General features: G+C 34.9%; 1 protein-coding gene across 2 annotated transcripts in view; it reads right to left on the bottom strand.

Moving 5' to 3' along the window:
• Positions 1-338: 338 nt before the first annotated feature.
• LOC127861773 (retinol dehydrogenase 12-like) overlaps positions 339-11,934 on the bottom strand; it is a 34,659-nt gene continuing 23,063 nt past the window's right edge. For both annotated transcript variants that reach the window (XM_052400457.1, XM_052400463.1), the window contains exons 2-5: positions 3,959-4,201; positions 3,306-3,459; positions 2,401-2,552; positions 339-2,021 (exon numbers count right to left, since the gene is read on the bottom strand). In XM_052400457.1, the coding sequence (XP_052256417.1) occupies positions 1,642-2,021; positions 2,401-2,552; positions 3,306-3,459; positions 3,959-4,201 (929 nt within the window). In that variant the 3' untranslated portion in view covers positions 339-1,641. The remainder of the gene's footprint in view (positions 2,022-2,400; positions 2,553-3,305; positions 3,460-3,958; positions 4,202-11,934) is intronic.

Raw genomic sequence — 11,934 nt, 5'->3', positions numbered from 1 at the left:
CAGGTTATATTTTGGTACTTCTGATCAAATGATGTGAGACATGTTTTTACAAATGTGATACATGCTAATAATGATATGATCTACACGTGTTTTCCGGAATGTTGCGCAGAGAAAGGTTATACAATATATGTAAACCTTAAATCTATTATTTTTGCACGTTCTAATCAGGTACTATGCCAGCATCAACCTGTCAGTTTGCAAATAAGATTACTGTTTTAAGTGCGCATGCTTAGTAACTATACACAGATTTGAAATGCCACTCGATATGTCATCTTGATTATAACAATGCTGATAAAATGAGCAAATACAAACTCGTGACTTATCCCAATAAACAAATATTGAATTAAATTCTTTTATTTTCAAACACTTAACAAACATCTGAAAAGTTAAAAATACATCTATAATAACAGTGCTAACAAAACATGCTCACATTCATAAACGTCTCTAAAAAGACGAATTTCTATGAAGAACACAGACTAATTTCTATCAAACATCAAACCATTAAATAACACAACACTGGCGTTCAATAAATAGCTTCAATAAACACTGCACACTAATATTATTTCTCATGAAGGGTTTGACATGGTGTATACCGGCTCAGTTTGCGAGCTAAAACCAGAAACAATGAAGAAAGAGAAAGATGTTTGTTTCTTAAAACAACATCAACAATATTAAGTTAGCGATAAAGTTTATACTAGCTCATGACGTACATATTTGTATGAATGAATAAGTACATACACAAGCCATGGTAGTTGTGGGATTGATTTTTTAAATAGCTTTCGAAATGATAAATCATAGCGTTTAAAGATAAAAATGCATAAATGCAAGATATTTTGAACAAATTCATGTATGTCTAATTGAATAATCCGCTCACTTGACCTGTGTCATTTCCCGATGAAATCAACAGTATGCATTTTTTTTTTTGGGGGGGGGGGGGGGGGGTCGCGAACGGTAGCGTTGTGCCTTGCGTCGAAAATAACCCAACAGTAAAAAAGAATAAAAATCCGATATAGCCCTTATAGTTTAAACAATTTCTCCTTCTGAACACATATTGTGGTTATTTTAAGAATTTTTTTTCTATATTTCATTGGTATACGAACTTTCTTTATTTCACTGAAATTAAGTACAAGCGCCGACGGAATGAATGGCATTAATCTGGAAAAACTTCGTTCTCTCATACTCGTCCAAGTGGTTTGCAGTTTAGAAATATCCGATAGACTCACACATAAAAAATAACAAAGAATAATAAAAAGAATTAAGACGATCCTGTTAACACACACACAAACACGCACGCACGCATGCACGCACGCACGTAATCAACAACCAACGAAACGAAACAAAAAAAAATGGCACAAAATGCCTGGACGTTTGAAACATTATTTGAAGTTAAAGGGCACATTAACGTGTTTACCACAAAGCGTTTAAACCAAGCACCTTGAGAAACTGAACACGTTGTTTCAGAAACGTTCATTAACCTCTTTTATTCAACGTGCGACAACAATGTTTTATTAATGTGAAAGTCATCCGTTAAAAAATACGTTTCTATTCTGCTCACACGCTAAACTATGTAAAAACCATTATATTCAGCCTGCAACTAATAAACAAACTACATCGGAAAAAAAATATTCCAAAGCCACGAGCCTATTTCCCTTTCTTGGTTTCCGGTTCCATTTTTACTGGACCGATATTCTGGACTTGAACTTTCTGCACTTTATTTTCCGGTTCTGGCTTGGTTTCCGCATGTGCTGTTTCAGGAATTTCGCTTTCAAGGCCACACAGGTGCATGGACACATTCCACAACTTCTCGCACGTTTCGTGATCCTTCGCGGAGTTGCGTAACTTGAAAATATTGCAGTTCTCGAAGCATTTACCCGACAACTCTCGTAGTTTCTCTGCGACAGCACAAAACACTACTGTTTGACATCCGTCTTCCGGGGACTTGAACAAGATTCGGCTGCAAGCGCGAAGGACGTTCCCGGAAATGCCCGGCCAGGAACGTTGAAGATCGCTTGAAACCCATCCTACAATTTTATTAAGGTAGCAATTAATTACAAAAATTGAAAATATTTCTTTATATAAATAATTTTTAACATCGAGATATTTCTTTATGCTTAATTGTGGGGTCATATGAATAATTAATCTAAAGAGATATAAGAGGAGCTTACTATTCTCCGGTAGTTAATTATATAAGGCAAGACAATGCAAACAACGTTGACAAAACATTAACAAGTCAAATATTTAAACTGGTTTCACCGCTAAGACATACTGTGTTTTATATGCAATGATTCCTTGAAATGCCCCCCTGCGCATTGAGCAATCAAAATACATGGTGGCGATTTAGCACGTTTGTGTAAACAATCTGACAATCTTATTGACTCCATAAAAATGCACATCCGGTACCTGGGTGTACTCCATATGAGTGAACGATCTCGGCGGACCAGCGGCGGTGTAGCTCCATGGTGAACATGACCATGGCGAGTTTTGACCTCGCGTACGCCGTCATGATGTCGTACTTAGTCAGCGCAAGGTCTTCAAAGTTGAACGTCGCCTTGCTGGAACACGAGTGAATCATTATTATTTAATAGCGCATTTGATTTTTAATGATCACAACATATTCTAGGGTGGCCATATTGAAGCCTTCGCCCCATCAGCATTGCTGGCAGGGACTTTGATATTACCGTGCTAAACAAGTTATTATCTGGTATAAAGAGTTAAAAATTCGACATATTCGGTTAAAACGCTTTAGTCTCTCGTGGACCATTAAAACATTAAGTATTGCAATGTGTTTACCAAATACCAAAAATCTTATATGAGTATTAGAATAAGTTAAAGTTATGGCAATACATTGATAGAAAAATGTTAAAATATTGTCGAAAATGAGAGGCGAACGAGAAGACAAGTATACGTTACTCCCACAACTACAAATGCCCCTCCTCCCGACCCCTCTCAATTCATTATTGTTAATAACGATATATCATAGGCATCTTAAAATCTTAACATGTTGCTATTTATTACACATTAATATGCTTTAACAAAATTAAAAACAATTTTGAACGATTGCGAGAAAGATCGTTCCTAGCTCCTTAGTCCTTATAAGAAAAAGAAATAAGGAAAAGTTACTAAATCATTATTCAAATTAAACGTTTTTGATGTTATTCACGAATACAGATGCATCCCATTAATAAAGTAAAACAACAATAAATACTCGCAATATATATGGTTTTTATGCATTCTTTGATCAATTCAGAAATAGGGAACATGATCAAAGGATCTAACTTACTCGCCATATTTGATAGTGCCAATACCTGTAAGTGTCGGAGATCAGATTGATAATCCTGCTGGGGGCCCCTCGTTTGAGCTTGTCCTGCAGTAAGTAGGTCAGGTAGAAGTGTCCCAGGTAGTTGACACCCAATGATTTCTCGTACCCATCCACCGTCGTGGCTTTGGGCCCCATGTACGCTGAAATGGGATAATGATTTGATTGTTATTTATTTTACAAAATTGGAGACTTCTTACCTAAAATAATCTACCAATTCGAATTATTAAAAATACATATTATGCTGAGTACAGCATGTTTTCGATATATGAATTTACTATATACATACTATGTATTTGCTAAAATAACAAGAAAGTAAACAAAGTTGTGTATTGTTCCGACTGTAAAAGCTTACTGTGATTTTTTTTTCAGAATAAGCCTTGCACAATTCTTTTTATGTGTTGAGATTGTGATTGCTTTGGAGTAAATACTCAGTTTGAATCAAGAATCGATTTTAATATTTCTGCTGAACTAATCGTTTTCAAAGAAAAACTTATTTTTAAAACTTAAATAGAAATTAATTTTGTAGTAATATCATCGTCAATATCTTTTTTAAGACGGATGCCACAAGAATGCTTTCAATTATATATCATGTAGACTAAATTAGTTTGAAAAAAAAAACAACTGCATCAAGTGCCCTACCTGCATTGTTGATCAGCACATGTAACACGGGCTCCCTGTTATTGAACTCGTTCACGAATTCTTTAATAGAGCTCAAACTAGCTAGGTCCAGCTCGTAGCAGTAGACATCCGGGTTCCTGGTCTTGGAGCGGATCTGGAGCGCGACGGCCTCCCCTTTGCAGCGATCACGGCACGCTATGATGACGCGACCACCTCGGCGAGACAGCTCCGTCGCTGTTGCTCTGCCTATACCGGTGTTGGCGCCTGTAAGAACGAGAGAAAAAAATTAATCTGTGGGATAGACATTAAATATCGAGAGTATCTAGATTTTATTGCTAGTGGTAGTAGTTTCCGTTTTTGCTTGATGTTCTATGACTATTTAAAATTAATGCTACAATCACAATCCATGATGGCATTGACATCGTATATATGTGTGTGCTTGTCGAGTGTGTGGGTTTAAATTCAAACGTATGAACGTATTTGCTCTGCGTAAAAACGAAGATTCGATTTCCACTTAGTGGCAAAATAACTTGTTGGTTATGAAATCCTCTCAAAGACAATTCCTCCTACCGCTAATACAAGTCTGGCAGTTTGGTGTAACAGTTTTCACATGGCAATGTACTTTGTATTTGCAAACACGCCAATTCACCAGTATTACCGATATAAAGAGAATAACAGGTTACTGTCCCATCGTTTTGTAATATATCAGGCGAGGCTTAGAATAATAGGCTTGCCGAGCCGTTATTTATTCGTGCCTAGACTGATATATTACAAAACGATGGGACAGTAACCTGTTTTTCTGTTTAGCATACCACATTTTCCTATAAATCTGAAAAACAATCCATTTTTTATATTTAAAATGTACGGATCCCAGCTGATTTAGTTGATCCGGCTTTTACACGTTGACATACGTGTAGCAACGACGTTCAAAAAGACGACACGAATAATCGCTTATTTTAAACACCGTATAGAAAAAAAAATTGTTTTCATTATGAATGCGAAGAGTACTCCCGCTTTTATCATAAACGTCTTGAATTGGTGATCAGGATGGACGGCAGCGACAAATTTAATCGAAGAACACACTTCACCGAATAGTTTGGAGACGCCATTTTGGAGATGTGTATTGAAATTGACATTTTGGTGATGGTGTCAATATTGACATAAGCGTGTTTAATCATTTGTTTAAATAGTTGAGGATTAGCATACAGTTATCATTTGTCTTGACTTTCTGTGCAACATTTGCGATTGCAATGGCCTATCGGTATTTAATATTTATTTTCCCATTGATGACGTCATTTTACTTCTGTAGTGCGGGCTGTGGTGATTTTTAAAAAAATAAACGTTTTTGTGATTTATGACTTTAAACTAGAATAAAATATGTACTTTCTTGGTATCAAATTGTTTATTTGGTTAAACCTGATTCATGTTGATAGAAACTGTTGACTTTATTGCAAACCCCACGTAACTCCAAACATTGACTGTTATAGGAACTTCCTGTTGACCATGATATAAAATATATATCAGGCAACGTTATATCAGGCATATCAAAAATAGAATAATCTCATTAGTGGAAGTTTCGCATATACCAAACGATTATCGCGTTCACATATTTACCCTAAATCAGAACATGTAACAAAATCTTGCGTGTATCTTGTATTATTGCGAATCAATTATAAGATGCCATTCCGCGTCAGTTAGATAAATATATAAGAAACGAGAGAATTTATTTTCCAACTATGATGCATGTTTCCCCACAGAACGCGCACGTGCCTGGATCACTTTCCCAGGTACAAGATATCTAGCGCTTTATCAACAAGCAGACTGCCAGGAAAGATACACTATCTTGGCAATAAGATAACGTGTATAAACAAGGATGAAGGAATTTCGTAGAACTTCATAGAATCTTTCTTTCATCAGTTTGTATACCATACAACAACAATAATAATAATAATAATAATAATACTAATAATAAAAACAACAATAATAATAATAATAATAATAAATAAAATAAAATAAATAATAATAATAATTATGATATAACTCATCCTTGAAGGTTGTAATATGTAAATACATTCATTTAAGAAATACATCGGATATAATAACTAATCTTGTATGACTTACTTAAATATTTACTACAGAAAGTGTTATTACGAAGTGTGCGGGTCTACACAGGTCAAAGATACTGTCTTACTGTACATTTAAACCTGTACACTAAAAGATTATTGAAGTTTTTGTAGTGGTCAAAAAGCGATAAGCCGAACAGCCACGGAACGTATTTGCAAACGGAATGTTTAATCCTTATCATGAAATTAACCAGAGATTAAAAGATCAATATATCCAAAATTGACACGATACAATTTATAACCAACCGAAATTAGAGTACTATAGAATGTTTAAGACTGAATTCACCTATGAAAAATATTTAGACTGCATTAATAGAAAAAAATCATAAACAACAATTATCAAGATTTAGACTAAGCGCTTATAAATTAGAAATAGAGACTGGTAGATATAATAACATACCCAGAGATGAACGCAAATGCAAACTTTAAAATTTATACACTGTTGAGTACGAATATCACTTCTTTCTAACTTGCCCAATATATAAAGATCTACGAACAAAGTATTCTATCCGAACAAACTGGCAAACTCTTGTGGAATTTAAAAATATACTATCTTGTCAAAATACTCAAGTCATTAACAATATTGCCAGATTCCTTACCGACGCCATGAAACTCCGTGAGGAAAAATTAGAAGTATTTGCTGCTTCTCAATAAATATTGTATAAAAGCCTTAACATATTGTCTATGTACTTTCTGTTTACTATCAGTTGTTTTCAATATACACACGTTTGTACATGATGTTTGACCATGTTTCACTGTAGTATATGTTTATTTACTTGACTGTATTTGTAATGTATTGATTCACTTTGACTATATTGTATTTACTTGTTTGTGAATGGTCAACGGCGTTTTGCCGATTTTCCAATAAAAAACTTGAAACTTGAAACTTGCAAAACTATTTTATTTTACCGATACGATTTTAATCCATTCATGACTAGCGTCCTGAAAAAAGGACATTGCAAACAGCGTAGACCCAGATGAGACGCCGCATGATGCGGCGTCTCATCTGTGTCTGCGCTGTTTGCTTAAAGGAATTTCAGTAAGTAATATTCTAAATATAGAAATAAATATACTTGACATCCCTAATTTTGGAAATACGTGGATCCAACTTAGAAGGATGGGAGAGTCCACTGGGCATAAATGGGTTAATGGAGACCGACTAGCCAGATCACAAATAATTGAAAATGAAGTTATTATTTACGAAATGCTCAAGAAAGGCTCTTAAACAGAAATAACTGTACATACATATATACATTGTACGACTATGATTTGCAATATCTGCCAGCAAATCTGTTGTAAGCATGGGAAAAATCTTGTCCCAAGAGCTGCCGGAATCTCAAGCCAATTTCCTCATGCAGTATCTAAGAACAAAACTTTGGGCTGTGTGAACCAATTCCCGTATGAGAGTTTTAATACCTGTACCTTGTTGTTTTATTTCACAGCAGTTTCTGATACGCATCGTTTGGTAGACCATTACATTGATAAAGGTGTTTGAGAGGATACCTCGTAAATCTTGTATACCTAAACTTTGTGAACTCGACGATTGTATCAGAAACAGTGCCAGTTTATTGAAGGACTTCAAACGGTAAACAATTCTCAAAACCGTCAAACTAGCAGTTGTATATTTTAACTCATTGTCAAAATTTGCGAATAGTGAATAATATTAGTAAAATTCATGACCGATCATGGTGACAATAATTATATAATTATGCCGTGCTTTGGCAAAACTGGGCATTATTCATGTGTGTAAAGTGTCGTACCATATAAGAGTGTGCAGTCCGCACAGGCTAATCAGGGGTGACACTTTCCGCTATAACGAAAACAAATTGCGATGCGGGGGAGGGGGTCTTTTCTACGTGATATTCTTATTTATGCGGGAAGTGCGAGAGCCGGTTTTTCTAGAGCGCAGCTCATATATTATCGTATCCTACAATACACACGGTTTACAAAGCATGCTTATAACTGTAATAAACCTGCTCTCAACAAAACAGGCATGAAATCCCTGCTGGGAAAGCTTGTATACTATTTAACGAACTCTACTTGGATTTATTAAACGATTATAATGATGGATACAGTAGACCCTTGGGGGTCTATTAAACTGATGAAAGAACATCTTTAACAAATTAAGCAAGGCTGAAAAATAATTATTTAGGCATTCATTTGATGAAGTATAACTTTTAGTATAAGAATGTTATCAAAAACGAAAGAGTTTACAGTTTATTTCAAAAGAGTTAAGCCCACGAGTTAAGTATAAACTATGTACACGTATTCACAATTGTTGAATGACATGCAAGCACATACATAATAATTATTATTAAAACGAAATAGAAAGTTTTACAACTTATTTTGATTTTTTTTTCAAAACATAATTGTAATAAGCATTCTAGTAAAATATAGTTCTTTTTGATCATCCAAGTGTTACTGCTCCTAATTTGATATGAAAATTCGACTTCTTTGCAATGTAAATTTTACTTTTCAATGTTACTGCTCCTACTTTGCTATGTTATTCTTCCTACTTTTCTATCTGACTTATACTACTAAGCTACTGTCTGGTCCTACATTGCTATGTACTGCTTTTACATTTCTTTGTTACTGATTCTATGTTGCTGTGTTTCTGCATCTACTTTTATTTGAAACTGCTCATAGTCTGCTATGTGATTGCTCCTACTAAGTCTGCTGTGTGATTGCTCCTACTAAGTCTGCTATGTGATTGCTCCTACTAAGTCTGCTATGTGATTGCTCCTACTAAGTCTGCTATGTGATTGCTCCTACTAAGTCTGCTATGTGATTGCTCCTACTAAGTCTGCTATGTGATTGCTCCTACTAAGTCTGCTATGTGATTGCTCCTACTAAGTCTGCTATGTGATTGCTCCTACTAAGTCTGCTATGTGATTGCTCCTACTAAGTCTGCTATGTGATTGCTCCTACTAAGTCTGCTATGTGATTGCTCCTACTAAGTCTGCTATGTGATTGCTCCTACTAAGTCTGCTATGTGATTGCTCCTACTAAGTCTGCTATGTGATTGCTCCTACTAAGTCTGCTATGTGATTGCTCCTACTAAGTCTGCTATGTGATTGCTCCTACTAAGTCTGCTATGTGATTGCTCCTACTAAGTCTGCTATGTGATTGCTCCTACTAAGTCTGCTATGTGATTGCTCCTACTAAGTCTGCTATGTGATTGCTCCTACTAAGTCTGCTATGTGATTGCTCCTACTAAGTCTGCTATGTGATTGCTCCTACTAAGCTCTTTTCTGCTCATACCTTTCTGTGTTACTGTTTCTACTTTTCTATGCTTAGACATGTACGTTGCTATGTTACTGCTTCTACTTTTATTTAATACTGCTCATAGTATGCTATGTTATTGCTCCTACTTTTCTATCTTACCCCTCCTACTAAGTTATTTTTCTGCTCTTACTTTGCTTTGTTTTTGCTTTTACTTGCCTATCTGACTGCATCTACCGGGTACTTTTCTATGTTAAAGCGTGTACTTCACTATATTACTGCTACGACACTGTTTTGTTACTGCTTACTTTTCTATCTTACTGTACCTACTAAGCTTATTTCTGCTTCTACTTTGCTATGTTAGTGCGCCTCATTTGCATGTTTCTGCTCCTTCTTTTCTGTGTAAGTGCTCTTACTTTGCTATACTATTGCTTCTACGTTGCTCTGCAACTTCTTCTTATTTGCTATGTTACTGCTTCTACGTTTCTATATTACTATTTCTACTTTACTATATTACCGGATACTAATTAAGGGGTCTTTATTTCCTTGTCATGAAGAAATATTTTTCTTTTATAGTTTATATAAGTATGCATACACATTGAAACATGATAAATATCAGTAAAACAAGAGTCAAACGTTTCCAAATTACGTTGCTTTATTAGTTTCCCATACCGAAGAAGACGTACACGCACAAGCGATTACCATTATTCCGGAATTTTTTAAGAGATAAACGACTTACCGGCATGAATGGATTTTCCTATATTTTAAAAAGAGCCACTTATGTTGAATTAGTCGGACATTGTATATTTTGTAGTCAATATTGTAAAACATGACACCTTTAAACGCTTAATAACAACAACATATACGTGTGTACTGCTGAAAGATATTGAATAATAATTGTAATTAACAGCACGCACACATGGCGTTGACACTCAATAGTATACTCTGCTGTTGAACACACATACACACGTTCAAATATGCACTGATAAAAAATAAACTGACCTCTCCGAGAAACACACGTTTTTGCTTTGGCAATGACCGTGTGATGTTCATCAACATTCCCGTACAAATAAGTCTCAGAGATTCTAATAGAAGCGGAAAAACGAGCAAAATTGCACGTTTTCTAACACCATTTTAATATATTTAAAACAACAGTTTTTGATTTGCATCTTTATATATTTATTAGAAAATTATGTAGATCAAAAGTTTTAGATATGGTAGACATAATCAATAGTAGATTTTCACATTCAAATATCGTTAATACTTTCCAAAACTGTCAACTGGTTAAAATGCGTTGTATTTTTCACGTCCACATCCGAATACTATTTAGATGAAAATATGTGTTTATTCATATAAAAAAAAATCAAAATTAAAATAGTCGTACCGTCATGCCCATAAAACATGAGTAGGTGCAAAGGTTATTTGAAAAACGATGACAGCATGCTTCCTTTGAAAATATCGGGTACTCTTGGCACGTAACGCTATCATTTTATGTGTACACATTTTAATTGCATTTTGTTATTAACCCATTTATGCCTAGCGTCCTGAAAAAAGGACATTGCAAACAGCGTAGACCCAGATGAGACGCCGCATAATGCGGCGTCTCATCTGGGTCTGCGCTGTTTGCTTAAATGAATTTCTTTATGGAATATTCTAAATATAGAAATAAATATACTTGACACCCCTAATTTTGGAAATAAATTGATCCAATTTAGAAGGGTGGGAGAGTCCACTGGGCATAAATGGGTAAATTGTGAACGGCCTATGTGCAAACTCGTAAGTCATTAATAACTGTATAACACGGGTATTCAATGCACGTGCCTTGTCTAGGACATGTGCTTTTCGTCTCGCTGATTGGCAATTGGTTCCTAGTAAAGTGTTAAATAATGAGCCGCATTGTTGGTTTCCCGCCTGCTGGTGCATGTGAAGTTTAAGCTCATGTGAATAGGTTTTCGAGACTATCGTATCTGAATCAAAGGCAACATATGTATGATATGTTTTTTAATTCAGTTATGCAAATTAACATCATTTTCGAATGTAACACAAACCTAAATTAATAAATACTCTAGCTTTCACAATGTAATACATGTATATTGCAACACGTTAATGCTAGTATTACACCGCTGATGTATTCACACATTTTTTGTTTTTTTTTCCGGAAAGTATGAGTAACAAGCTAATGAATGTGCTAAATGTCCGACGCTTGAACAGTAGGCTGTTTATTCGTGATGTTCAAATAAGTCGATTCTTCAAACAGTAAAGTAATTGGTTAGGTGGGTTATATAAATATACCTGTGTATAGTGGCAGTTTTGTTCCTTTATGCAAATATCGCATGCACACCAATATTTAACCATTAGGGCGTCGAATCTTCATTAGTTTAATAGAGTTTATGCATTAAATTTATATAAACATATGCACACTAACGCATGCATTTTTCTATATATCGATTATGTGCTCATTTTCGTATAAATATTATATATATATATATATATATATATATATAATCCGTATATTTCCCTCTGTGAGTTCCGTAGAGCAAAGACGTATGTTGGAATCATTTAATTCATTATTCGATTCATTTGTTCCATCCGATCAAAACCAGTGTTTTGCATTATGGCTTCTTACCACTAAAACGAATAAGGTGAAGGTAT

This window comes from Dreissena polymorpha, chromosome 1 (genome assembly GCF_020536995.1).
Source record: "Dreissena polymorpha isolate Duluth1 chromosome 1, UMN_Dpol_1.0, whole genome shotgun sequence".
NCBI classification, from domain to species: Eukaryota; Metazoa; Mollusca; class Bivalvia; order Myida; family Dreissenidae; genus Dreissena; species Dreissena polymorpha.
Note: the sequence above shows the minus strand (reverse complement) of the source record. Positions and strands in the feature narration are given on the sequence as shown.